Source organism: Pelodiscus sinensis, unplaced genomic scaffold (genome assembly GCF_049634645.1).
Source record: "Pelodiscus sinensis isolate JC-2024 unplaced genomic scaffold, ASM4963464v1 ctg34, whole genome shotgun sequence".
NCBI lineage: Eukaryota > Metazoa > Chordata > Testudines > Trionychidae > Pelodiscus > Pelodiscus sinensis.
Window position 1 is genome coordinate 7,714,726 of NW_027465849.1, and position 25,816 is coordinate 7,740,541.

The window sequence follows — 25,816 nt, forward strand, 5'->3', positions numbered from 1 at the left end:
GCCGGCCCCAGCGAGGGGAGAACATGGGACGGGGGAGGGGAGGCGGAGAAGAGGGGCCCAGGGACCCTGTTATCTGGAGAGACACTGGCTGGGGAGGGGCTGTTGCGGGGGACGGTTGGGCTGTTCGGGACAGGGCAGGGCAGGCAGGACTCAGCCGGCTGCAGAGGAGACTCAGACGTGTGGGCCAAGTGCCCAGGCGACTGGCCTGAGGGATCCGCTGCCGCGTTCAACGCTCAATAAGCCTCCTGTTTGGGGCTGGCGGGGAGTCGCTCTGGTCTAGAGAACAGGGGGGCGCTGGTCCTTCTGGGAGTCCAGAGGGAGCGGCAGAGGCAGGCAGCTGAAGGCCCCGAGAGGCAGAGGGGTGGACCCCCCAGGAGCGGGTCACCGCACTGGAATGGGATCCCCGAGAAAGGGCTGTCTCACTGGAGAGGGGGTTCCTGCCCAAGGACGGACAAGCGGACTGTGTGAGTACAGCACTCGGGAAACCCAGGGGCCTTGCTCCGCTCTGCTACCGACTGCCTGCATGAGCTTGGGCATGTCACTGGATCTCTCTTGGGTTGATCAAACTCTCTCCGACTGTCTCCTCCTTGTTCACAGCAAGCTCTGTAGGGCCAGGGGCATCTCATGCTGTGTGGGACGGGTCCTGGCCTCCCCAGGAAGGGTCGGAACCGTGCCCCAGCCCAAAAGAAACGCTGCATCTTTGCTCGGCATAAGGCCAGCCGCCGGCCCAGGCCGGGGCGAAGAGCCGTGACCATCACCGCCCGGCAGGCATGTCACCAGCCTGGCAAAGTCGCTTCCTGGGACGGCCGGTTATTTTTAAACCAGCTTCCAGGGGAGAACCCTCTGGCCACTCGGTCAGGGGTCGGGCGTTTCAGGGCAAGCCGAGCGGAGCTGGCCCGGCCAGGCTGCTCCGAACTCGAGGTTAAACGCCACCTGGGACGACAGGCTGCTGTCCCCAAAGGCCCCTTCCTCCGGCTGGAGCCAGGCACCACACTCCCCTCCGGCCCATTCCTGGAAATTCCTCACCCTGGGCCCGGCCCAGTTCACACCCCCTAATTCTCCGTGCCGCCGGCATGCCAGGCTCTGCTGGAAGAAGGCACCGCTCGCTGGCAGGAAGGCCACGGTTGCTTTATTTTCCTAGTTTGCGTTAGTTTGCAAGAACATAGAAATGGAGCAGCCCCCCTCCCCCCAGAGAAACACAGTTAAAGTTAAAACCAAGTCATCGGGAGCCCCCTCCGCGCCGTGGCACCCCCGGTTCCCGCGAGGCGGCGAGCCGGGGCGGCACGGGCGCCGGGTCAAAGGCCCTGCTTATTAAACTGTAAAAACCCGAGGAGGAGCTGTGTTATGTATTCACATTATTTCCAACAAAACAATTCTTCTTGCCCCAAGAAGGTTCACACGGCCCCCCCCTTGGGGCGGAGTCGGGGGGCCCCATACTGGAGCTGGGGATTAGAACGGCTGCCCCCCCCTTTCCGCACCCTGCCCAGCGCGGCTTTCGCACCCGGGCACAGACCTGTACAGACACCAGCCAGCGCAGCTCCCGTCTCTCTGCTGCCCCGGCCCGGCCTCAGATGGCGGATGATTTCCCCACCACCTTCACGTGGCCCCCCTGCTCCTCCGGCTGAGGGGAGAAACCCAGCTTGGGCGCCCGAATCTTGAACCCCTCCAGCGCCCCCACGCCCTCCTGGGTCATACCCCCCCTCTCCTGCGGCTCACAGGCGGCTTCCAGCCCCCCTCTGCTTTTGGGGCTCAGGGCCAGCTTGGGGAACTTGAACTTGGGGGATTTCTCGCTGCCATCCAGCTCGCCCCGGGGGCCGGCCTCCTGGCCCCGCTGCACGTCGTATTCCCCCTTCGACTTGGAGGTGAAGCCCAGGGAGATCTTGGGCGTCTCCAGCTTAGGCCCGGGGTCCCCCTCCAGCAAAGCCAGCTCGGTCCTGGCGGCCGACGCGACCACGCCCCCGGCCGGCTCCGCGTCCTTCTTCCTGAAGCCCGAGAAGGTGATCTTGGGGGGCTTGAACTTGGCCGCCTTGAGGGCTGCGAAGGTGCTGGCGGGCGCCTCCTCCGTGCTCACCAGGCGGAGGCTCAGCTCGGGGTCTGCCTCCGGGGCCTTGTACGGGGAGGAGAGCTCCAGCTGGGGCAGGCGGACCTTGCCCGGCTTGGCCGCGCCGCCCTGGGAGCCGTTCGGCAGCGACGGCTCGGCCCCCGGCCCGTCGACCGGGGACGCTGACCCCCTCCCGTGGAGGGCCGGGCCTTCGGGCTTGGAGAAGCCCAGCTTGGGTAGCTTGAGCGTGGAGCCGCTCTCTGGCTCCTCCTCCCCCGCGCCCGGGGACTCCAGCTCCCCGTTGACGGCTTTGGGCTTGGAGAGCGAGAGCCCGAAGCCGGGTCTCAGCTTGATCGTGGGCGACTTGGCCTTGCGGCCCCCCTCCTCCTCCAGGGAGCCGGCAGCCGCCTCGCCGTCAGCTTCCAAGAGCCCCGAGGACGCTTCCGCCCCCGCCCCCTTGGCCCTCCCCAGCGCAAATCCCTTTTTCGCCTTGGGCACCCTGACCCTGCCGTCCGCCTCCCGGGCCTCGGCCTCCCCGCCGGCCTTGGGCAGGGCCAAGCCAAACTTGGGCAGCTTCATTCTGTGCTTCTTCCGCCCCTCGGCGTCCGGCGCCTCGCCCTGCCCCACGCGGGCCCCGCTGCTCCGGCCCCTCTCACCTTCGCCCTCCGCCTTGGCGCTCGGGGCGGAGAGCTCCAGGTCTGGCACCTGGAACAGGGATTTCTCCCCGCCCGCCCCCTCATCTCCCTCGGGCCCCGAGAGCCCGAACGGCAGCCTCTTCAGCCTGGCCGCGAACCCTCCCACATCCCCCTCCTCTGCAGCACCTGCTGGTTCCTTGCCCCTCACCCTGGCCTCTCTCCCCGCCCCGGCGTCTCCCGGGCCCACCGAGAACCCCACGTCCGGGATGGCCAGCTGGGGCACTTGAAAGGAGAAGTCCACTGTCTCGGCCATGGGGCACAGGGGCTGGGTGTCCGTCCCGGACTCGCCCCTCTTGGCCTCGGCCCCGGCTCTGGGAATCCCGAACGAGGGCATCTTCACTTTGAACCTGCCCTCCAAGTCCTCTGTCCTGGCGGCCCCCTCTGCCTTGCCCACCGTGAAGCCGATGGGCACCGACGGCATTTGGAGCTGGGCGTCTTTCCCCCTCCCTTCGCCGCCCGGGCTCTCGGGGCTGCCCCAGAGCCTGGGGGGTTTAAGCTCCACCTGGGGGGCTTTGGCCGCGTCTCTCTCGGCCTCCCCTTGGTCCTCAGCACCGGATCCCCCGAATTTCGGCAGCTTCACCTTTGGGCCGCTCACTTCGACTTTGGGCATTTTCCCCTGCAGCCCGGACGTGTCCAGGGCGGCGTCTCGCCCGCGGCCGAAGCCAACGCCAATTCCCACCTCCGCGGCTTTCGCTTTGGGGGTGGAAAAGGTAGGGAGCCCAACCGCCGGCAGCTTAAATTTGCCCTCGGCTTCTTCCAGGCCCTGCAGGGCGCTCTCCCCCGCGGCCAGAGGCCCCTCGGCGTCCGACAGCCTGGCTCTGGATAAGGAAATGTCTACTCTGGGCACCCGGAACTTGGAGCCTTGCAGGGAGCCTTCGGCGGCATCGGGGGCGGATTTGTCCCCTTCCAGCTCCAGGGCTATTTTCTGCTCCTGCCTGGAAGGCCCTTTGGGCTTTTCCCCTTGGAGAAGGTGCATTTCTGCCTCGGTGCCACCCCGCTCTCTGTCCACGCCTGCCCCCAGCAAAGCCTCTGCCCTGCATCGGGGCAGCTCCACCTGGGGCAATTTCATCTTGCTCTCTGCTTTCTCCAGGGCGGCGCCCCCCTCTGGCAGCTGGCCCGGCTCCGGCACGCTGGCTTTGGGCAGGCGGAGGTCCAGGTCCAGCGCGGGCGCCGAGATGCCGAGGGAAGGCGCCTTGGGGATCTTCACGTGTCCTTCGCGCCCCTCCGAGACGCCCGTGCCCGGCTCCCCCTCGGCTCGCTCGCTGGGAACGGAGATTTGCAAGGAAGGCGCTTGCTGAGGCACGGAGATCTCCAGCGCGGGCATCCTCACCAGGCCCGCTCGCAGCCGGGCACCGGGGCTGTCCGGTCGCTCGGCCGCCGCCACGCCAGCCTTCTCCGCCTTGGCTCCAAACACCGGCAGCTCCACCTGGGGCACTTTCATCTCGAGGGCAGGGCTGTGGGCGCCTCTCTCGTGGGCTTCTGTGTCCAGCCCCACCTTGGGGGAGGAGATCTGCAGCGTCGGCATCTTCACAAAGGGCCCTTTTGCCTTCTCCGGGCTCCCGGCTGCTTTCTCGGCGAGCGCCAGAGCTGCCACGCTGGGCCCGGGCACCTCCCCCTCTCTCTTGGCAATGCCCACGGAGGGCATTTTGAACTTGGGCATCTTCATCTTGGCCTCCTTGCCCTTGGCTTTCCCATCCGGCTCTGCCTCGGCTCTGCCTTTCGCTTCCCCCTTGCGGGGCTCTGGCTCCGGCTCCAGTGCCTCCTCTTTGCTCTTGCCCCCAAATTTGGGCAGCGAAAATTTCGGCATCTTCAGCGTCACGTCTGGGCCCTCGATGCTTATGTCCGGCGGCGGGACCCCGTCTCCCCAGGCGTCCCCCTTCCCCTTGGGCAGGCCGATGTCCACCCCCACGTTGGGCGCAGAGATGTCGACCGCGGGGACTTTCACGGAGGGCAGCTTTGCGTGGCCGTCGGAGGCGCCCGTCTCGATGGGGGGGCCCGGGATCTCTGCCTTCCCCTTGGGAGACTTCCCCTCCCCCTCCGCCAAGAGCCTGGCCCCGCCCGCGTCCGCCCCCGCCTTCGCCCTGGAGAACGAGAGGCCAAATTTCGGCATCTTCAGCTTCACCCCTTTGCCGCTGGCTTCTGCGGTTTCCGCCTCCAGCTCCGCTGCAGCCTCCGGGCCCCCTCGCCTCCCCTTCGGGCCGGAGATGCTGAACTTGGGGAAAGAAAATTTGGGCGATTTCAGCTTGGCATCGGGCTCCGGCGCTTTCCCGCTGGCGGCCGGCAGCTCCGCGGGGAGGCCGGCCTCGATGGTCACCTCCGGGAGCGTGGGCGCCGAAATTTCAACCGAGGGCAGCTTCACTTTGGCCTCCAGGGTCCCGACTTCGGGGCTCGGGAGTTCCAGGCCGACCTTTGGGAACTTCCTCTCCGCTTTGCCCTTCCCTTCCGGCCCCGCTCCCTCCAGCTCCAGCCCCCCGAACGAAATGTCCACCTTGGGATGCCTGGCCACCGCCCCACTGAGGTCCGGGCGCTCGGCCGGTGGCGCAGGGAGGGCCCTGCCCGGGGGGCCCGGCATGTCGATCTCCACCTGCAAGTCCTTGCAAATGGCCCCCAGCTTTAGGAGGGGCTCCTGGGGCGTCTGCTCACGTTCCTTCAGGCCTGCCCCGAGTTCCCCCTCCCGGCCAGGCGTGGCCGCCGGCAGGTCCAGATCCACGCCAACCTTGGGCATGTCGATATCCAGGGACGGCAGCTTGACGGAGGGGAAACTCAGCCTGGTGGGGGCTGCTGGCCCCTCCGCCTCCAGCCTCTTTGCCTCGGCTTTGCCGGGGAGCAGCCTCGCCTGGAGCTTTGGCTTCTCCGTGCCGGGCTCGGCCTCTGGCAGCTCCCGGCTGAGCGGCGTAATCCCCGGCACCGAGATATCCAGCCGGGGCAGGCTGAGCCTCCCAGCCGGGAGCTCCAGGCCGCCGGCCTCCGGGGCTGTGGGCGAAGGCGCCTGGGCCTTGCTCTCTGCTCTCCCGGCCGCGCCCGAGAGGTCCAACTTGGGAAGCGACACCTGAGGCACTTGGAACTTGAACTCGGGACCCTCCGGCGCCTCCCCAGCGGGGGCTTTGGCCTTCCCCTCGCCGGCGAGCCCCGCCAGCTCCATCTTGGCCTTGGGCACAGAGAGGTCGACGGAGGGCACCTTCAGCCCAGGGAATCTCCCCTGCGCGTCCGCGGCCGGCTCCTTCGCCTTGGCGGCCGCCTCGGGCTTGTGTTCCCGCAGGGAGAGCCCGAAGCTCGGCAGCTTGATCTTGGGGCCCCTCGCCTTCAACTCGGGGCTCCCCCGCTCGGCCTTCCCCACCTTCCCGTCCGCCTGGGGCTCCCTCTCCGCCGCGCCCCCCTGCGGGGCCAGGCCGAACCTGGGGAGCTTCACAGTCACGTCGGGGAGCTGCCGCGCAGCCGCGGCCGGCTCTGCTCCCCCTTCGGCCCCCGCCTTCCCCCCGGGCAGGGGGAGCTCCACCTCCACCGGGCGCACCCCGATGTCGAGGGACGGCAGCTTCACGCCAGCTCTGGGCCTCCCCTCCGGCCCCTCGGCCTCCCCTTTGGGAAGGCTCAAATCCAGCTCCACTTTGGGGGCGGCTATCTCCACCGAGGGCAGGTGGAGGCCGGCGGGGGGCTCCTCCTGGGGCCTCGCCGCGTCCCGCTCCGCCGTCGGCAGGGCCAGCCCGACCCGGGGCACCGCCAGCTTCCCCTCCAGGCCCTGCCGGGCGGCCCCCCCGAGCACCGGCAGCTGGAGCCGGACCCCCTCCCCTTTGCCGGGGGGCTCTGGGGCAGCCAGGCCAGCCGCCGCTTTGGGGAGGTCCAGTTCCACCTGGGGGGCCTTGAACTTGAGCTCCAGCTCCGCGGGCCCCTCCGTGGGCCTTTGGGCCTTGAAGAAAGAGGCTGCGAAGGGGGGGGCCTTGGCCTTGGGCCCTGCCTCTCCTCCCTCCAGCGTCCCCTGGCCGGCTGCCTCCTTCACCCGCAGCCGGGGGAACCTGAGCCTCCGGCGCTTGGCTTGGGAGGCGGGGAGCGGGGCGGCCAGGCCGGGCAGGGCGGCTCTCGCCTCGCCGGCGCTCTTGGCCTTCCTCAGCCTGGCGAACTTGGGCCAGGAGAATTCCACGTCCACCGGGGCCGCCGCCGGCTCCGCGCTGCCGGCCAGGGCCGCCTCCAGCCCCGGGCCCTTCCCCGCCTTCCTCAGGGGCACCAGGCTCCGCATGCTCTGGGGGGAGAGAGAGCACAGCCCTGTGAGTCAGGGCCCCGCCCACGTGCCCGCCTCGCCACGCTGCCCGCTTGGCACCTGTCTTCCCACGTGGCCAGGGCTCACGGCGCTGGGGCTATGCCCCACCCCCAGAGTCCATAGGGGGCGTGGCCTGAGCTCACTGTGCTGTGGCTATTCCCCACCCCCAGAGTCCATAGGGGGCGTGGCCTGAGCTCACTGTGCTGTGGCTATTCCCCGCCCCCAGGGCCCGTAGGGGGCGTGGCCTGAGCTCACTGCGCTGTGGCTATTCCCCACCCCCAGAGTCCATAGGGGGCGTGGCCTGAGCTCACTGCGCTGTGGCTATTCCCCACCCCCAGAGTCCATAGGGGGCGTGGCCTGAGCTCACTGTGCTGTGGCTATTCCCCACCTCCAGGGCCCGTAGGGGGCGTGGCCTGAGCTCACTGCGCTGTGGCTATTCCCCACCCCCAGAGTCCATAGGGGGCGTGGCCTGAGCTCACTGTGCTGTGGCTATTCCCCACCTCCAGGGCCCGTAGGGGGCGTGGCCTGAGCTCACTGTGCTGTGGCTATTCCCCACCTCCAGGGCCCGTAGGGGGCGTGGCCTGAGCTCACTGTGCTGTGGCTATTCCCCGCCCCCAGGGCCCGTAGGGGGCGTGGCCTGAGCTCACTGCGCTGTGGCTATTCCCCACCCCCAGAGTCCATAGGGGGCGTGGCCTGAGCTCACTCTGCTGTGGCTATTCCCCGCCCCCAGGGCCCGTAGGGGGCGTGGCCTGAGCTCACTGCGCTGTGGCTATTCCCCACCCCCAGAGTCCATAGGGGGCGTGGCCTGAGCTCACTGTGCTGGGGCTATTCCCCACCCCCAAGGTGAAGCCCGAACTAGAGCAGCGCTGAGGTCACTCTGACACCAGGGGCCCGTACAGCCCCCTCCCCTCCGAGCAGGAAGGGAGCGTGTGAGAATCAGACCCAAGCGATCCGGCTGCGGCTCCGACAAGGCCGCCCGGTTCTAGAGCAAAGGAAGGGACGCGCTGCCCCCAGTCCTCCCATCAAACCCGTGTCCGAGCGATGGCGCCACGTACCAGCCTGGCCATCTTCGCCTGGGGCCCCTTCACGTCCAGGCCCCCCACGGCGGGGCCCCCGGGGACGTCCGACCGGGGCACGGTGCGCTTCAGGCAGAAGGAGACCTTGTAGGGCTCGGCACACTGCAGGATCCGCACGGCGTCTTCGTAGCGGACGTTCTCGAAGGACACCCTGGCGCTCAGGAGCTGGTCGCCTGCGGGGTGGGGGGGGAGTTGAGGAGCCAGGCCGACAGGGCAGCAGAAGCTGCGGGCTGGACTTCTCGCGGGGGCTGCGCGTGGCCCGGGGGACGCAGCCAGGACGTGATGCCCTTCTCCAGGCTGGAGAGGGAGCATGGCTCAGTGGTAAGGGCCAGATCGCTGGGGGTTGGATCCCTGGTGGGTGGACAGTCTGGCCCCAGAGAGAAGCCAGGAAATTGGCTGGCGTTCCTTTGGAAAGCAGAGCCCCCTGGTCGCCCGGCTGTCCCCCCGGCCACAGCCCCTGCAATCTCCGCCCCGGGCTCAGCACGCCTGGCTCTGGGCCCGCTGCCCTGCCAGCCGGGGCAATGCAGGGCAGGACAAGGGAGCCGCTTGGTGGGGGCGGCTGGTGACACGCTGCAGCTTTAGCCTCTCCCTGACTGGGTCCCCCTACCCCCACCAGGGCCTCCCAGGGCCCCCCCACCCCCACCAGGGCCCCCCTACTCCCACCAGGTCCTCCCAGGGCCCCCTACCTCCACCAGGCCCCCCCTACTCCCACCAGGTCCTCCCAGGGCCCCCTACTCCCACCAGGTCTTCCCAGGGCCTCCCTACCCCCACCAGGGCCCCCCTACTCCCACCAGGTCCTCCCAGGGCCCCCCTACCCCCACCAGGGCCCCCCTACCCCCACCAGGGCCTCCCTACTCCCACCAGGTCCTCCCAGGGCCCCCCTACCCCCACCAGGGCCCCCCTACTCCCACCAGGTCCTCCCAGGGCCCCCCTACCTCCACCAGGGCCCCCCTACTCCCACCAGGTCCTCCCAGGGCCCCCCTACCTCCACCAGGGCCCCCCTATCCCCACCAGGTCCTCCCAGGGCCCTCCTCCCCCAGAAAGGCCCTCCACAGCCCCACCTACCTCCAGCAGGCCCTCCCAGGCCCCCCCGTCCCGGTGGATTCCCAGCGCACACTGGGCCGGGCTCCCCAGTTCCCAGAGCGGGTGCCCGAGACATGCTGGGGAGGGAGCTAGTGGCAGGGCTGGGAGCTGAGCCCGGGTCCCCGCTCCCCCCCCCCTCCGACGCCACCCACCTTCCTTCAGGCTCAGGGCCTTGGCGGCGGGGGACTCGCCCAGCACGTCGGACACGAAGAGCCCCTCCCTGCCCCCGCCCGCCACGCTGAGCCCACTGAGCCCGGCCTTGGCCTCCGTCTCCAGGATGATCTCCACCAGCTCCGACGCCTTGGCCTCCTGCGGGGAGAGAGCCGGTGAGGGGGGCCGGGCTCAGTGCCGGGGCCCCCCGGGGCTGCAGCGTCACCGGGCCCCTGCGGCCGCACGGAGCTGGGGGAGGAAGGGGGCTAGTCTGGGGCCCTGTGCTGCCCGCCTGTCCCCGGGACCCCCAGGCGCCCGAGCAGCCAGGGGTTGGACGCCTGCACCCGAGACCCCTTTTTTGGCCCCTTAGAGCCCCGTGCCTGCTGCCTTCCCAAACCGCCAGCTTGGCCCCGGGGCCGGGGAGGCTGGGGGGGGGTACGCCCTCGCTCCCTCCCTGTGCGGGAGGGAGGGCAGCTTGGCTCCCGTGGGCGGGGCCTGGGGAAAGGGGCGGGGCTCCACCACCACCCATGCCTGAGAGGTTTAAAGCGCCGTGTTTTGTGTCTGTGGCTGCCCCCAGGCAGCCGCTCTGCTGGGCGCGCTCCCCGCCGCGCCGGGTCAGCCGCCAGGGCCCGGGCTCAGAGAGCTGGGGGGGGCACGCGGAGGGAGCGGCTGGCCCTGGGTGGGCACACAAGTCTCCAGGGGGAGATGATGGGGTGGGGCAGATGGCTGGGAGGGGCCGGGCTGCAGCAGGAGGTCTCCAGCAGAGGCTCCAGAGGCCCTCGGGCGACACCCCCCCCAGCCTGAAAGCGGCCGGCAGACGCCGCCCCGGGACAGAGGCCTGGGGCGTGTTACTGTTGGGGGGGGGGGCCGGGAGCGGGAGGGGGGCAGGCTAGGCAGGGTTCATCACTCACCTCCATCACCCTGGCCCGGGGCTCCATCGCGGGGGTGGGGGGCCTTTCTGGCGCCGCGGCGCTGGGCTGGCTCTCGCCTTTCCGCTGCAAGACCCGCTTCAGCTCTGCATGGAGCTTCTCCTTCTGGGCCTGCGGGGGCAGATGGGGCAGAGAGCGCTGGGAGCTGGGCAGGGGCTGCAGCCTGGGCTGGGGGGGGGCAGGACTCTGGGGGTCTGCCCCGGCTCTGGGAGGGGAGGGGGGCTGTGACGTCCCTGTTTTGCGACAGGAACACGCCAATCGTGGGTGCCGCCCCTGCTCTGTGCGGGCACCGACTCGGGTGCCGCGTGGGCCCAGGGAGGGGGCTAAGGGACGCTGGGGAGTGGCTGGTTCTGCTCGTGCGGGTGCATCGCTGCTGTATTTGGAGCTGGGGGGTTGGCTCTGGGCTTGTGTTGCTAAAGTCTCCTGCTGGGGCCCTCCGGGGCGTTCGGCCAACCTGCTGTGAGCGGCGGCCAGGCGAGGGCCTCACAGCTCTTGACTGACAATGCACCTCGGCTGCTGCCGATCCACAGCTGAGCTGAGCTGGGGACGGTCGCACCAGCCCGGGCGCGAGGGCTGCTGCCCAGCACAGGACCCAGTCCAGCCTGGACGGGGACGTGCTCATGGGACAAACTCCATTGGGGAGGCACCTTCGCCCAGCGAGAGCCGTGGGAACCCCAAGGGGCTGGGGGTTCCTCCATTGTGACCTCACTCCGGCACCCGCCTGTCCAGCTCCCAGCACAGTGGGGCCCTACCCCAGCCGTGGGCTCAGGGAGCCGCGGACCCGCAGGACCAGCCCGGCTAACAGGGAAAGGCCTTGCAAAGCTGTGTCCAGGCGGGACAGGCTGGCTGCTGTTGCTGGTCCCCGCCTTCGTCCTGCCACCTGCTTCTGCCCCCCTCAGCCCAGCCCGGCCCGGCCCAGCCTTACAGCTCTCTCGGCGTCGCTGGCTTCCTCAGGGGTCAGGAGTGGCCGGGGTCCGGGCACGGGCTGGGGCTGCGCAGGCCGCTTCTCCTTTTCTTCTGCTGCCTGGGGGGGCGCGGGGAGAAAATGCAGGAATCAGCCTGGGGCCAGCACCTCCCCCAAGCTCCCCCCCCATCACAAACACAGGGCTAAATATGCTGCCTCCCCTCCCCCCGCAGGGTGCTAGCGGGGCCCTGGGACCTGCCACTGCTCAGCAGAAATTTCCCCCCGGCAAGGTACGGGAATTGCTCCATCCTTCTGCAGCAGTGGTAGGCTGTTATCCCCTCGACCGGCCGGCCGTTCGACTGCCATACTCGCTCTGCACGTGGGAGGTCCGAATGCGCCAGGGTGACAGCAAAGCCTCTGCCTCCAGCCCCGACAGTGCCCTTGACCTGCCCGGGTGCAACAAGGGTCCCCCGCTCCGGAATCTCCCCGCCAGGGTCCCGACTGACCCCAAAATAGGAGGGGGGGTAATTGCCCCACAAGCTGAGCTATGCCCCAAGGAGAAAGGGTGACTCCTGGGGACCGCCCGCTCTCTGGTGGGGGGATTGGGAGTGCGATCAGACCAGGGGCCCATCTAGCCCGGCCTCCCGTCTGCTGGTGCTCAGCTCCAGAGCACAGGCTGAAACTGGGCTTGGTTCCCTCCCCAAAGCTCTGGCTTCTGTTCCCATTCATTCCCACCGTGGGGCGTCCAGCCGGGGCTGTGCCCCGGTGCACCCTGTAGCTGGCCTGCAGCTCCCAGCCCCTGGGGTCCCCCCGACTCCGTGCCCCGGAATCCAGGCGTAAAGCAGCCGGGGCGGGCACGCTGGAGGCTACTCACGGCAGACTGGCCTTCTGGGCTCACAGCATGGCTCTCCCCGCCTCTCTCCGCGCCTGCCAGGGAGAAGAGCAGCATGAACAGAGCCCTGGCGAGAAGAGGCTGCGGGGTTCCTCACGGAGCCGGGGTTCCCCTGCTCCCAGGGCGAGATGCTGGCTCTGGGGGGTTTCCAGACAGCACCCCGGATTCTGGCAGGGGCTCTCGCATCCTGGCTGGCTCCTGGCAGGGCCAGTCCAGGCCCTGATTCCCAGCCCCGCCTCCCTTTTGGGCACAGCCCATATTAGGCCCCCCCCTGTGTGGCATGTGGGGTGGGTGCCACCTCCAGCCGCGCTGAGCCCAGCCATGCCCCAAAGCACCACGCGGCCGTGAGGCCTCGGGGGACCACCGCCACTAGGCCATTCCGTCCCACCCTCGGCCACCTGCCCTGCGATGGAACGGCCCCTTCCGTCCCCCAGCCCTGGCCAGCCTCAGGTAGGGTTGCCAGATGGTTTAACCAAAAATACTGAACACCGCCCCCCCAAAAAAACGGGGGGAAAAAAGGATCCCCGAGAGTTATTAAGCAAAAAAAATAATTAAAAAACCCAGCATGGCCCCTTTAAGAAAGGCCTTTCAGGCTTTTTGCGGGCCGCCATCTTGTTTTCTGTATCAGAGCCAGAAGACAGCTCCCCTGTGGAATCAGGTAAACAGGTGGTCCAGGGGACCGGGGTCTGGGCCTGGTTGCTGAGTGTGTGTAGGGTTGCCAGGTGTCCAGTATTTTCGCAGGGAAAAAATCAGAAAATACCGGACATTTTAGGTGTCCGGTATTCTCTGAATTTTTTTTACCGGACAGGAGGCGAAAATACCGGACTGTCCGGGTCAATACCGGACAGCTGGCAACCCTGGCCGCAGGAGCCAGCGCGACCCCCAATGCACCCGGCAGGGCCCATGTATTCCAGCCAGCAGGAGCGGAAATGGATTTTCCACCTAATGGCCAGGGCCACCAACCATCCGTCGGGCCAGCAGGAAAGTGAGTCCAAGCCCCACCCCGCTAATACAGGGGGAGGTCTGTGGAACCCACCCACCACTTGGAGAGCTGTTAAATACATGGGCTTTCTCCCAACAGCCGGTGCCCCGCCTGGCTCCGGGGCCACATGGCCGGCCCCCCGCAGGGCTCAAAGATCCCAGCTTGTGCTCCTACATCTCCCCTCTCCCAATGCCGAAATCGGCTCTGAGCCACTTGGCCACCCGTTCCACCTCCCCTGCCGCCAGGCGAGCCGGGGGCCTGGCGCGCGTCAAACGAAAACCGAGCGATCCCGGGATTCCAGGAGCTGGAGCTTTCTGGGATACGCCCAACATCACAGGCCGCACCCGTGGGTGCTGCTGTTCTCGCGGCCCTTGGATCTCACCGGTGCCACCCCCTAAAGAACAGCAGCTGCTGCGCCCACCAGCCCAGCCCCCTATGGGCACGGTGCCCTCGCGGGTGTGCTCTGGGGACTGCTCAGGGCATGGACCCATGGATCCCGTGCAGGGAGGCCTGCCCGGTCAGGCTCAGGCTGTGCCCTCACCCCCAAGGTCCAGCTAGAGCTGGGAAGAAAGACGCTGCTGGAGGGGCCCCTACCCAGGGCGGGAGCCAGCGGCCCAGCAGGGCCTGACTTGTCCCCCGGCATGAGGGGTCTCAGGCACGTCCCAAACCCAGCGCAGCCCCACGGCCCTTCTCCAGCTGGTCCAAGGGGCCGTGCTGCCAGCTGCCCTCGACTAGGTCTATGGCTCACAGACCCCCTGGAGGCAACGCCAGTGGGGGGGGATGCAGAATGCTGTGGAAGGCAACGTCCTGCTCCCCTAACCAGTCCCCCCCACATGCCCCTCCCAGGGCTGGGATAGAACCCGGGGTCCTGGCCCCCCCCAGCTCTAACCACTAGCCCCCACTGCCCTCCCCGAGCCACAATAGAACCCAGGGTCCTGTCGCCCAACCTCCCTGCTCTAACCACTGGTCCCCACTGCCCTCCCCGAGCCACAGTAGACCCCCAGCTCTCCCTGTGTGTGGTTCCCAGTGACTTGCACCGACGCCCCTTGACCCATAGAGAATTCCCCATTCGGCACCTCCCCGCGGCCCGCTGCCCCACATGGGGAGGCCCCGTCGCCCCTGCCTGGGGCAGCCTGGCGTCAGGCACGCGTCCCTGCACGGGGCCCGGGTGGCATTTCATTCCCACGCCCGGGCCGCGGGGCCCGTCCCTGGAAAGGTCACTGGCTGCCCTCTCGCATTCCCGGCCCCGGGAACAATGGGCCCTGGCATAGCTGGCATTCCGGGCAGTGCCGCTCCGGACCCCGAACAAAGTCCCCGCACAGCAGCGGCTCCGCGACCCTTCTCCACCTGGGCAGGGCCAGTTCGGGGAGGGCAGCGGGGTCCGGCCGGGCCGGGGGGCAGGACTCGGGGGTCTGGGCCCGGCTCGGAGGGGGCAGCGGGGTCCGGCCGGTCCGGGGGGGCAGGACTCGGGGGTCTGGGCCCGGCTCGGAGGGGGCAGTGGGGTCCGGCCAGTCCAGGGGGCAGGACTCAGGGGTCTGAGCCCGGCTCGGAGGGGGCAGTGGGGTCCGGCCGGTCCGGGGGGCAGGACTCGGGGGTCTGGGCCCGGCTCGGAGGGGGCAGCGGGGTCCGGCCGGTCCGGGGGGCAGGACTCGGGGGTCTGGGACCCCCCCGATCCTGCACCCCGTCTGCAGCAAGATGAGACCCCGCCAGCCAGTAGAACGGGGAGGGGTTCTTGCTTCTCCAGGACACAGCCCAGTGGTGTGGACATACAGAGTCAGGGGCTGGTGTGACGTAGTGGGGGTACCTGGCTGGTTTCTATGCTGCTGGCTCTGGGGTAACCCCACTGGCTGCAGTTGGTACCATGACCCAGCAAAACAGGATGAGTCATTATGCAAAGGGACCTCTCAACCGGTATGGCCAGACACCCCCCATGGAGAGGAACAAGGGAAGGGGGATGCTGCCCTGGCTGGGGGCAGGGCTGGAGGAGAGGGAGTTAGTTTCTGTCTGGGAGCATGGAGGAAGCAGCCTCAGCAAAGGCTGGGGGGTTTAGAAGCCGAGACCCCCCCCCATATCAAGGGGGGCTGAGGCATCCTAGGCCTGCCCTGTAACCAGTTACATCTGTGCTGTGCTGTATCCTGGAGAGGCAATAAACTTCCTCTATTCCACTGGCTGGTGGAGTCTGTTCGTGCCCTTTCGGGGGTGCAGGAGGCGGGGGACCCCAACGCGCCGTCACAGCTGGCAGCCCCACACCCCTTGGGGCGGGGTCCACAGGCCCCTGACCCCCCAGCACTCGGCTTAGTCTCCTGTTTTCATGTTTCCCCCCAGCAAAACCGCCCAGCTCCCCGGCCCTGCCCCCCAGCCAGGCGTCCGTCTCCCCCGCCCCTTGTCTCCCCCCTGGGAAGAGCCTTGTTACCTGTCCAGGCCGGGACTGGGTGTCTGGGCCAATCCCCATGTGGCGGGGTCAGTGGGGATCTCACAGCGCAGCGCGGGGGGATCCCGGGTCACAGAACAGACAGCCCCCCCCCCCCCACGGCACACCCAGACCCCCCTGCTGCGCTGTGTCCCGGAGCACCAATAAAACCTTCCACTCTACGGGCATGTCCGGCTGCGGATGGGGTGCAGGGCCGGGGGGCTCCCCGCCCCCGGCTCAGCCTGGTGGGGAGCGCAGCTGGTGCTGAGGCGAAGCTGGAGGTGCCTGCCTGGCGTTCCCCGCACAGGCTGCCTGGCACGTGCCCCCGGTCCCGGGGACTAACCCAGCTGGCCGCGTTTGGGAATCGTTTTTGCCAGGGCAGGGTGCCTGGCCAGGGGCTCCGGGCCCGAGGGGCTGCAGCGAGGAGGAGCCAAGCGAACCCCCGCCCTGCCCCCCAGGCCCAGGCTCAGTGCAGGGGCTGCCCCGCACAGGGACCCCTGCAGAGGGATCAGACGCACGAACCGCAGGGGCGGGAGTGAAGTGGTGTCCTTACAGGGCATTAACCCCTGGGGCGCGTGCTCTTTGCCGGAGCCAGCCCGCACGGGAACACCCTGCAACCCGCAGCTGGGGCTGGGGGGAGCCGCAGGTGGAGATGGGGGGAGCGGCAGCTGTGGGTGCCTCTCGCCCAGTTGGGAGCTTACACGCGGCCGTGCACGAGGGGGTGTTTACACGACAGTCGTGCACAGCCCCGCGGCGGAGACGCGTGCACACGCCGGGACAGCGGCAGCTGGGAGAGCGAGAAACGGCCCCTGCCGGACGCTGCCGGAGTCGGGCTCCATGGGACCGGAGAGAGGGCGCCGCGGCGCTTCCGCGCCTGGGTCCAGAGCCAGCAGCTCCCACACAGCCTCGTGCCTGGGAGGCTCCTGCCTCCTGCCTGTTCCTAGGTGCAGCTCCGTGGTGCCCAGAGACCTGCAGGGCTGGGGGCTGTCCAGCCCCCGCTTGGGAGACAGGCTAGCAGCTCCCGGGGCTGGGGACCCACCGGCCATGGCAGACTGAGGGGAGGGAACTGGTCATGGGATGTACTAGGGCCGAGGGGCCTGAGTCCCCGTCCTTCAGCCTCCATGGCCTCCTGTAGCCTCGTCTGATGCCAGCAAGCCCCGATCCTCGCCTCAGAGGAGTGGCGGGGGGGAGGGGATGCTGGGCACAGGGTGACAATGTTCCCTGTCATTGTCTCTGCCCTTGTGTGGAATACATTTTGTTCTGTGCACCAAGGCAAGTGTGGATGTGCACCACCCAGACAACCACGAACCTAGCTGTGAGTGCTCTGCTAATCAGCGGGGTGGCCACCCAAGCGCCCGGCTTAGCAGGAACACTGCAAGGTGATACCGGCCTGGGCTTCAATTCCACCTCCCCTGCAGCCCCCTGGTTCCAAGCCAGGCCCGGGACGGCCCCCGGCTGCCTCCCCTCACCCTGGGGCCCGCTAGGAGTCCGAGCATTCGGCCCACTCAGGAGCAAGACAAGCAGCGGCTTGTTTGCCCGTCCCCGCTGGGCACCACGGCTCTTCCCCGAGCGCCAGGAGCGGAGAATGCCGAGCATTTCACAGGCTCAGCAGAACACGCTCCCGGGGGTGGGGGAGGAGGGGACCAGGGGCACCCCAAAGAATTCGGACAAAGCTCCAAACTCTCACGTTTGGGCTGAAAAGCTGAAAAGGCCCCGAAGACCAACAACACCTCGAGCTCCTGTTTTACCGCAGCCCTCCCTGCCGACCAGACCCCGGCCCCACGGGCCCCACGCTTCCACCGACCGTTGGGGGGCCCGGCCTGATGGGTCCCCCTCCCCCAGCTCACAGCCCTGCTCCCCACGCCCCCAAGGCAGCCTCCATCCAAGGGCTGGGGCAGCGGGAAGGCAGGCGCCCAGACGCAGCAGCGAGGGGCACGGGTGGGGAAGGACGGCAGAAACCTTTGGGGGTCAGCAGCGGGTTTCCTTGCAGAACAGGGGATGGAAGGCTGGGGGTGCAGGCAGGGACAGACGGACAGACACAGTCTGGAGTAGCCAGCCTGTTGCCCATAAGGATGGGGCCTGCAAAGCTGGGAGGGCACCAGGGACACACAGACGGACGGACAGACGTGGGGACAGCCTGCAGGTCTCCCATGGGGATGGAAGGGTGGGGGGTGCACCAGGGACACACAGATGGACAGACAGACGTGGGGACAGCCTGCAGGTCTCCCATGGGGATGGAAGGGTGGGGGGTGCACCAGGGACAGACGGACGGACAGACGCATTTGGGGACGGCCTGCGGGGTCGAAGCAGGGGAGGGGCCAGCGATGGGTGCGGCCGCGTCTCCCAGGCCAGGGGCCGTCGGCGGAGGAACCGGCTGCCCCCGGGACGGGGGGGGGGGGGGGAATAGCAGGCCAAGGCCTCCTCTTCCCACAGTGCCTGGCTGGCGGGAGGCGCAGGCCCCCGGGGGCAGCTCAGCTCGGCTCCAGGCCGAGCGTCTCCAGAGGTCCCAGTTCCTGCCAGAGCCTCGGCAGCTCCACCCTGCTCCAGCTTCCCCTTTCTAATTCTGTCCCGTCCGCCCGGCCTGGCCCGGCACCTCGATGGCCAGCAGCCACCACGGCCGCCCGGCAAGTCCTGTGTGCAGCTCAGCCCCACAGCTGGATACCCGGCGGGAGGCCGGCCCGTGGGCACAGGGGTTAGCCGGGGGGAGGCCGGCCCGTGGGCACAGGGGTTCGCTGGGGGGAGGCCGGCCCGTGGGCGCAGGGGTTCGCCGGGGGGAGGCCGGCCTGTGGGCGCAGGGGTTAGCCGGGGGGAGGCCGGCCTGTGGGCGCAGGGGTTAGCTGGGGGGAGGCCGGCCCGTGGGCGCAGGGGTTAGCTGGGGGGAGGCCGGCCCGTGGGCGCAGGGGTTCGCCGGGGGGAGGCCGGCCTGTGGGCGCAGGGGTTAGCTGGGGGGGAGGCCGGCCCGTGGGCGCAGGGGTTAGCTGGGGGGGAGGCCGGCCCGTGGGCGCAGGGGTTCGCCGGGGGGAGGCCGGCCTGTGGGCACAGGGGTTCGCCGGGGGGAGGCCGGCCCGTGGGCGCAGGGGTTAGCTGGGGGGGAGGCCGGCCTGTGGGTGCAGGGGTTCGCCGGGGGGAGGCCGGCCCATGGGCACAGGGGTTCGCCGGGGGGAGGCCGGCCCGTGGGCACAGGGGTTCGCCGGGGGGAGGCCGGCCTGTGGGCGCAGGGGTTAGCTGGGGGGGAGGCCGGCCCGTGGGCGCAGGGGTTCGCTGGGGGGAGGCCGGCCCGTGGGCGCAGGGGTTAGCTGGGGGGGAGGCCGGCCTGTGGGTGCAGGGGTTCGCCGGGGGGAGGCCGGCCCGTGGGCACAGGGGTTCGCCGGGGGGAGGCCGTAGGCCCAGGGGAGCCGGTGGGTTAGCAGCAAAGCCAGGCGAGGACACGGACCCCATAGCGCACTACTGCCAGTGCCCCCCAACCCAGGCTAGAGAGCTCCCCGGGAATTGCCCTGGCGCACTCCTGGCCGCACCAGGTGCTCTGTGGGGTTTGGCCGAGGAACCCTTCCCGCAGCACCGCACGTCTGTCCTGCAGTACCGGTGCGGAGAGAGCCTGGCCCTGCAGGGGGCCCAGCCAGGCTGTGGGGTGGGCAAGGGGAAGCCTTCCTCCCTCACCCCAGTAGCCTCTGGGGTGCTGACCAATCTGCACAGCCCTGGGCTTCGAGCTAATGCGCAGCACGACCTGGCCCCGGCAGTACCTCCATGAATTATCTAGTTCTTTTTGAGCCCTGTTAAAGTCCTGGTCTTCATGGCCTCCTCCAGCAAGGAGTTCCACAGGTTGCCTGAAGAAATACTCCCTTTGGTTTGTTTTAAACCAAATTAAGCCAATTAAGCAGAGGTGTTAATTAGCCAGTGATTGAATCCAGGCCTCTGGGGCCTGCTGGGGGCAGAGCTGCTCTCCCCCATGCCCAGGTGGAGTCTCTTTGCCCGGCCAGGGGGGCAGGCCCTACGTCCCTGCTGTGCACTGCTGCTAGGAGACTCCCGTCCTAAGCTCCCCAGCTGCTGGCCCATCCCCAGAGACTGCCCCTCACCCCGCCGCTGACCAGCGCCCCCACTCTGCCGGGACAGGAGGCTGGCACCAGTTTCCCCTCGGGGTCCCCCTGCCCCACTCCCGGGAGGCTGCGTCGCCGGCCAAAAGGGCAAAAGAAACGTGTCCGTTTGCTTCCCGGAGGAAGCGGGGCCGGGGGGGGGCAGGATGTGAAAGGCAGGAGTTTGAGAAGTGATTTCCTGTGCTAGAGTCCCAGCGCACATCCTGGTGCTGCCCGGCAGGGCGTGGGGGGGGGGGGGGTGCACGGGGCGCCCCACAGGTCCCCTGGCTCCTGGGGCAGCCGGCCAGGCAGGGAGGAGACAGCCCGGGCCCAGCGCTCCGGGGCTAAAGTCAGAGACTGTGGTGCCCGGTTTGCAGGGGGCTGGGCTGCCGGGGGCAGGCCCAAGGGCCCAGCCTGCCCTCCAGCGGCGCTGGGCATGGGGTGATGTTCTGCCCCACTCCCTGTGCCAGCTGCAGCGTCCGGGGGAGGCGCGAAATCCTCAGCCTGCCCGTTATAAAAGGCCCCTGCCCCGGGAAGTCCCCGCCAGCCCGCTCGCAGGTTTGGCCTCGCGCCAGGCAGCGTGGTGGGCGGGCGCGTGACCCCAGCTGGCACAGCCCGGCTGGCATGAGCCCCAGGCGCAGAGGCGGAGTTCCCCGGGCCTGGGGTAACTCGTGGGCCTTGGGGGCCTCGCCCGAAGTTTGGCCGGGTGACAGGAGGGGCGCTTGGCAGGTGCCAGGTCCCAGAAAAGCCCGGTTAGGGGCCTCGTCTCTAGCCTGCAGGGGTCCCCGGGCTGCCCCCAGAGCCAGCCGAGCGCCACCCGCCGGGCAAGGAGAGGGGCCCGGGGACCTCACCGCAGCAGCAGCCCCCGGCGGAGCCAAGTTACCACAGTAGCCCCCCTCAGCCGCCGGGGGCCGGCTCCCCTCCCGGCTCCCGCCGCCCTGTCTCCCGTTAACTCCCCCAGGCCGGGCTCCCGGCACCACCTGCCTGCCTGGCCCTTGCGGGGGTCTGGCTGGAGGGGAAGGGGCCGCGGAGGCAGGTGGGGGCGCTCTGGCCACGCTCAGAGTCTTTTCTCCCCAGAGCCAGAGTCTGGAAGTCCCTGGTGGCGTCCCCGGACTCGGGGGGCAGAGGGAGAATCCAGCCCCGAGCCAGGGTGGGGGCAAAGGCCAGTGGAACCCGCTGGCTCTGGTGTCTCGGCTCGACCCAATGACAGCAGGCCATGCCCAGCCCCGTGGCTTGGGCCAGGCTGGCAGCAGGGCAGCGCGAGCCCAGGAGAGAGAGGGGAGCCAGGTTGTCCCCAGCCTGGGGCACCGGTGAGCGGGAGGGGGCAGAAGAGAAACCCCCCCCTCCTGGCGCAGTTCCAGGCACAGAGCAAAGCTCCCCCCCGATCCGCTGGCAGCCCCTGGGGACTGAGGCACTGCTGTGAGTGGACAGACCCGGTGCACCCCCCCCCCCCCCGCCGCAGTGTCACACCCGGAGCCCTGGCTGAGACCCGGCTGCCCCGGGCGGGCAGCCACCCAGCCCCTGCGGATGCCTGGCTTCCTGCGTGGGGAGCCCCGCTGCCCCGGGGCGGCCAAGCAAGGGGAACGCCCCACCCTCCTTGCCTCCAGTGGGCCCTGAGTGGCCTGCTGCCCCCCCCCCCCCCGGAACTGGTGCGGGAGCCGTCAGAGACTCTGCTTGTGGGGCAGCTGCCTAGCCCCCTGGCCCAGCCACACACCCCGCCCAGCCCGTGTCCCGACGCCGTGCAGCCGCTTGCACCAGTGGCCGTTTGCACGCCTGCTTCGCACGGGGACGCAGCCACGATGGCAGAGTGGCCGCCCACCCCCTCCCTGGCAGCGGCGATGCTGGGACCCACGCTGAGCTGGGGGACAGGGGCCCCATGCCCTGCCCCCAGGACTGCCAGGGGGCAAACCCGGCTGGCCGGAGACTGACCGTTGTGACCGGCTGGTGGTAGCTGACCGGGCCCCTCCCGGGCTGGGCACTTCCTGCCCTGGCAGCCTGGCTCTGCCACAGCTGAGGCCCGCCCTGCCCTGCCGCTCACGCCTGTGCCAAGCACTGCTGGGCTGAGCCAACGGGTGCTAAGAGCCCCCCAAACCCAGCAGCAGACTGCGGGCGCCTCGTCTCCACCAGCTCCTCCAGCAGCAGGGAGACTCCGCTGGCAGAGCTGGGACCCAGCCAGCAGCAGCGCCCGGCCGGGGCAGCTGGCAGCGCAGTTTGTGCCCGGGGAAGCTGCTCTCCTGGCAGGCGCTGACCCCGGCCCGGCGAGCAAACCCCACTGGGCAGCTCCCTGTCCTGGCATGCAGCGAGCACGACCGGTCTCAGCCCGGCTCCCCGGGCACGGCCCCCCCACCCACGCGGCCTGGCACTGCCAACCCGGAGCAGCCTGGAAACTTTCTTTCGGAACAGGAGCCGCCCGGGCAGCCCCCTCCAGAGCCGGCCCCGCTGGGCACAAGGCGGCAGCCGGCCCCGCGCCGCGCCTTACCTGGGAGGTGCCCGCCCGCGGTCCCGGCTCTCCAGTGCGCCCACCGCGCTGCCCTGGCTGGCGAGCCCTGCAGCCGGCTGGGAGAAGGAGGCTGAGGCACTGGCAGCTCCTAGCCCTGAGCCGAAAGGGGCAGGCGCTCCCCAGCCATTGGCTGCAGCCTCGGACATCAGCGGCCCTGGGAGTGTGTGGGTGGGTGTGTGCAGCCCCGGGTGGGACCCGGCCATCCCTTCCAGCCGGCTGCGCTTAAAGGCACAGGAGGGACGCTGGCGGGCAGGGCATGGGGGGGGGCAGCTCCCCCCGGCCGGCGCCCCACAGGGCTGGGCTCCCACCAGGCCACGGGGAAGTGAGAGCCGGGGGAGGTGGCACGGCAGGGCCGTCGGTGCAAGGAGAGTCCCGAGGGCAGAGCCAGCCACCAGCAAACCCCAAACCTCGCTCAAAGCCCCCCCCCACCCTGCCCGCTTCTCCCACTGCTGGGGCAGAGCCGAGGCGCTGGGCCCCTGCGGAGACCAGGCCAGGGCCCTGCCCCGCCCCCCCCCCCCGGCTCCCTGCGCTCCACAGCCAAGCCCAACGGGTCTGAGCGGCCAGCCCAGGTGCCCAGCGCCCAGGCGGGGGCCACGGGGCGTCCCAGGACCGGTGCCAGCCGCCGTTGTTGGAGGGGCAGAGCTGTGCCGCCCAGGGGACCGCAGGCCACGGACAGAGGGGCCTGCAAGTCTCCCCCTCCCCCAGCCACCCGAACCCCCGTAGCTCTGGGCTGCCCCCAGGGTTCAGACCAAGCTACGTTCTGCCCCCGGATTTGGCAGCTTCGCCTCCCTATTCCCCCGCCCGTTTGCCCGTAGGAGACGGCGAGCCCAGACGGCGCCATGGCCAACACGGGCAAGGCCGGGGGCAGCCCCTCCGGCGAGGAGCAGCCTGGCCCAGCGGAACTGGCAGCCAGGGTGACAGCGCCCTGCCTCGCCCTGCCAAGGGTCTGTGGGTTTCCCAGCCTCCTCCGTGGCCCACCGCCAGCAGGCCCCAGCCCGGCCCGACGTGCTGGTGCCTTGCACTAGTGCGGCGGCCAGGGAGTGTGTTGCACAGCCGGGGAGGGAGCCGGCGGCAGGGGTTCGGCCCAGCCACGCCTGGTGTGAGCCAAAGAGCCGGGCCGGATCCTCGGGGAAGCGGCCGAGCCCGTGGGGAAGCCTGGGACCAGGAGTCCGGGGCGGCACACCCAGCCCTGCCCGGCTGCCCTGTGACTCTGGGACGCGGTATTGCTATCGGCTGGGCAGGGGGCGAGCGCCCGCCCCGGGGGCTCCGGCAGAACCAGCTCCCTGGCTGGAGCCGAGCGGCTCCCAGGGCCAGGTGGCAGGACGAGGTCCCCCTCCCTCCCAACCCCAGCGGCAACGTCTGGGCCGTGTGGATCTCACGCCCCTCGGGACGCGCGATTCTCGGAGCCAAACCCCCAGGGCTGGGATCCCGGCCCTGTGGCCGCTTGGGGGGGGCGCCCGAGGGCAGAGGCGCGGGCCACGGCCAGGTCCCGGGGTGCAGACCCCCCCTGCCCCCCGAGATCTCGGCTTACCCCGCGGCGCGGCCCGGGCCCAGGCGGCGCTGAGCGCCGTGGTGAAGCAGTCGCACATCTTGCTGCCTCTCCAGCGCCCCAGGACGCGGCTCCCCGCCGCCCGGCGGCAAGAGGCTAAAGCCCCCTGCGCACGGCCGTGAATGGCAGATTAGCGCTACCCCGGTGTCAGCATTTCCACAAGGCCCCGGCCTTTTGTTCTCCCCTCCCTGCGCAGGGCGGATTTGACGAGGGAGACAAAACGGCAAAGCCCCTGGCTTCGTCGCCCGGGGGGCCCGGCTCGTCTGAGCCCCAAGCCCCGGCAGGCCAGGGGCGCTCAGCTCCTCCAGCCGGGATCGGGTGCCGCCCGTTGCCACCGGGCTGACCCGGGCATCCAGGTGGGGACCCCGGGTTCCGGAGCAGACAGCCCCCCCACGTCATAGGGAGACAGAGCCCTCGAGACCAGGCGCCTCGGTACCCCAAGGGGGTGGCCTGGCCATGCTGGAGCCAGGACTCGCACACGCAGCACCCGGCGCTGGGACGAGACCCCAGGCGACCTGATCCCTGGCCCAGCAACAGCCCCATGCCACCAGCTCTAACCAGTAGACCCCGCTGCCCCTGCCTGAGCGGGCCGAGCATGGGGTGCTGCCCGGACGGGAGGTTACAGGCCTGAGCCCCGTGCTCTGAGCTGCCTCGCCAGCACCTCGCCAACGGCCCGTCTCACGGGTCGGTAATTCCAGCGCAACCGGCGGCTCCCCCCCCCCCCGGCCACTGTCAGGCCAGAGGGCCCAAAGGCCACCACTGGTGTGTGTGTGTGGGGGGGGGGGGCGCAGCTCCAAGGCAGCCACAGGAGTGGGGGGGGGGTCCTGGGTCCCCTTTCCAGCGGCTGGGACGGGGAGGGAGGGTCTCCTGGCCCACTCGGCTACCGGGGTCTCGGAGGCGCTCTGCCACGGTTTGGGGCCCGGAGCCACCCGCAGGGACCTCACCGGCCCGCTCTGCTCCCGGGGCCGTGGGGCCAGCCCTTCCTTTGCCCCCCGCCGGCGTCCCCAGCGCGCCAGGAAGGGGCCCGCGCCTGCTCCCAGGGAGGCAGGAGGGAAGCTAAATCGGGAGCCCCCGGGGCCGATGTTTGTGCCCTGTCGCCGTGACCAGGTCAAGGGCCGGGCGAGGAGCCTGGCCCAGCCATTGTAAACACCCCACATCCTCCTCCCGCCCCGGCTTCCGCCCCAGCCCGGCCTCCAGGACGGGAAGCAGTGGGGGCGCCTTCCTCCCGGCCCCCGCCCCGCTCCAGCGCCGGCTCAGGACGCGGCTCCGGGGAGCGCTGGCGTGGGGCTCCCAGCCCCGCCACCGCCCCGGCCCCCCTGCTCACTCCACACCCGGCACTGGCTGCCTTTCGCCATGGGGGCCGCTTAGGGACCCAAGCCGGGCGCCCACGTTCAAGGGCTCGGAGGGTCGTAGTCTCATGGAGTCCTGGAAGGGGAAGGGGCCTCGAGGGGCAGTCCAGCCCCGTCCCCCGCCCGCACGGCAGGGCCAGGCACCGTCTCCATGAGGGCTACTCCGCACGTGGCCTGTTGGTTTGTGGCCCGCGGGGCGGTTTGGGTTTACGTGGGGCTCACACGCGGCCAAGGGTGGGATCCGTGGAACGTGGCCTCCCCTGGGAACAGGCTCCACGCCGGCGAGGCCTCTCCCAGGCAGGGTGAGCGCTGGCAGACCCAAGCGGACAGGCTGGCTGGAACAGGCGGGGACAGGGTGTCGGCGTTTCTAGCCTGCAGAGAAGAGGTGCCGGGAGGGCCGAGGCATTGTGTGAAAGAAGCTATTTGCATATATTTGCATATCGATTTGCATGTCTATGCAACCACACTTAAGTTGCGGCTCTCTGCATGTGCTGGGAGTATCACTGGGGCCCTGGGGCTCCAAAGTGGAGTCACCCTGGTGTGTGCAACCTGCTCTTCCATATCTCCAGTGGTGGAAATTCCACAACCGCCCCCCCCTCCCGGCAATTTATCCCAATGTTTCACCTCCCGGACAGGCAGGAAGTGTTTCCCAAACCTCCCTGGCTGCAGGGTAAGCCCCTGGCTTCTTGTCCTGTTCTCAGAGGCCGAGGGGAACAATGTTTCTCCCTCCTCCTGGTGACCCCCTGTTAGGTCCTTGAACACCGCTCTCCTGTCTCGGCGTTCTCCTTTCCGAACTAACCAAGCCCCCTTCGTTCAGTCTCCCCTCCTGCCTCCTGTTCTCCAGCCCTCGAAGCAGTTTTGTGGCTCTTCTCTGGGCCCTTTCCAACGTCTCCCCATCTGTCCCGAAACGTGGGGCCCAGCAGTGGCCCCAAAC

The 25,816-nt window shown here is 69.5% G+C and overlaps 1 protein-coding gene across 1 annotated transcript; it reads right to left on the reverse strand.

The window, feature by feature from the left end:
* Window positions 1-1,107: 1,107 nt before the first annotated feature.
* On the reverse strand, window positions 1,108-23,588 carry PRX (periaxin). Its single transcript, XM_075915564.1, has 7 exons — window positions 23,516-23,588; window positions 12,005-12,057; window positions 11,152-11,250; window positions 10,209-10,337; window positions 9,300-9,456; window positions 8,044-8,237; window positions 1,108-6,970 (listed from the first exon to the last, which is right to left on the reverse strand). Exons 1-7 carry the CDS (start codon window positions 23,571-23,573, stop codon window positions 1,568-1,570), a joined length of 6,093 nt encoding a protein of 2,030 aa, XP_075771679.1. The 5' UTR covers window positions 23,574-23,588; the 3' UTR covers window positions 1,108-1,567.
* Between the last annotated feature and the right edge of the window lie 2,228 nt (window positions 23,589-25,816).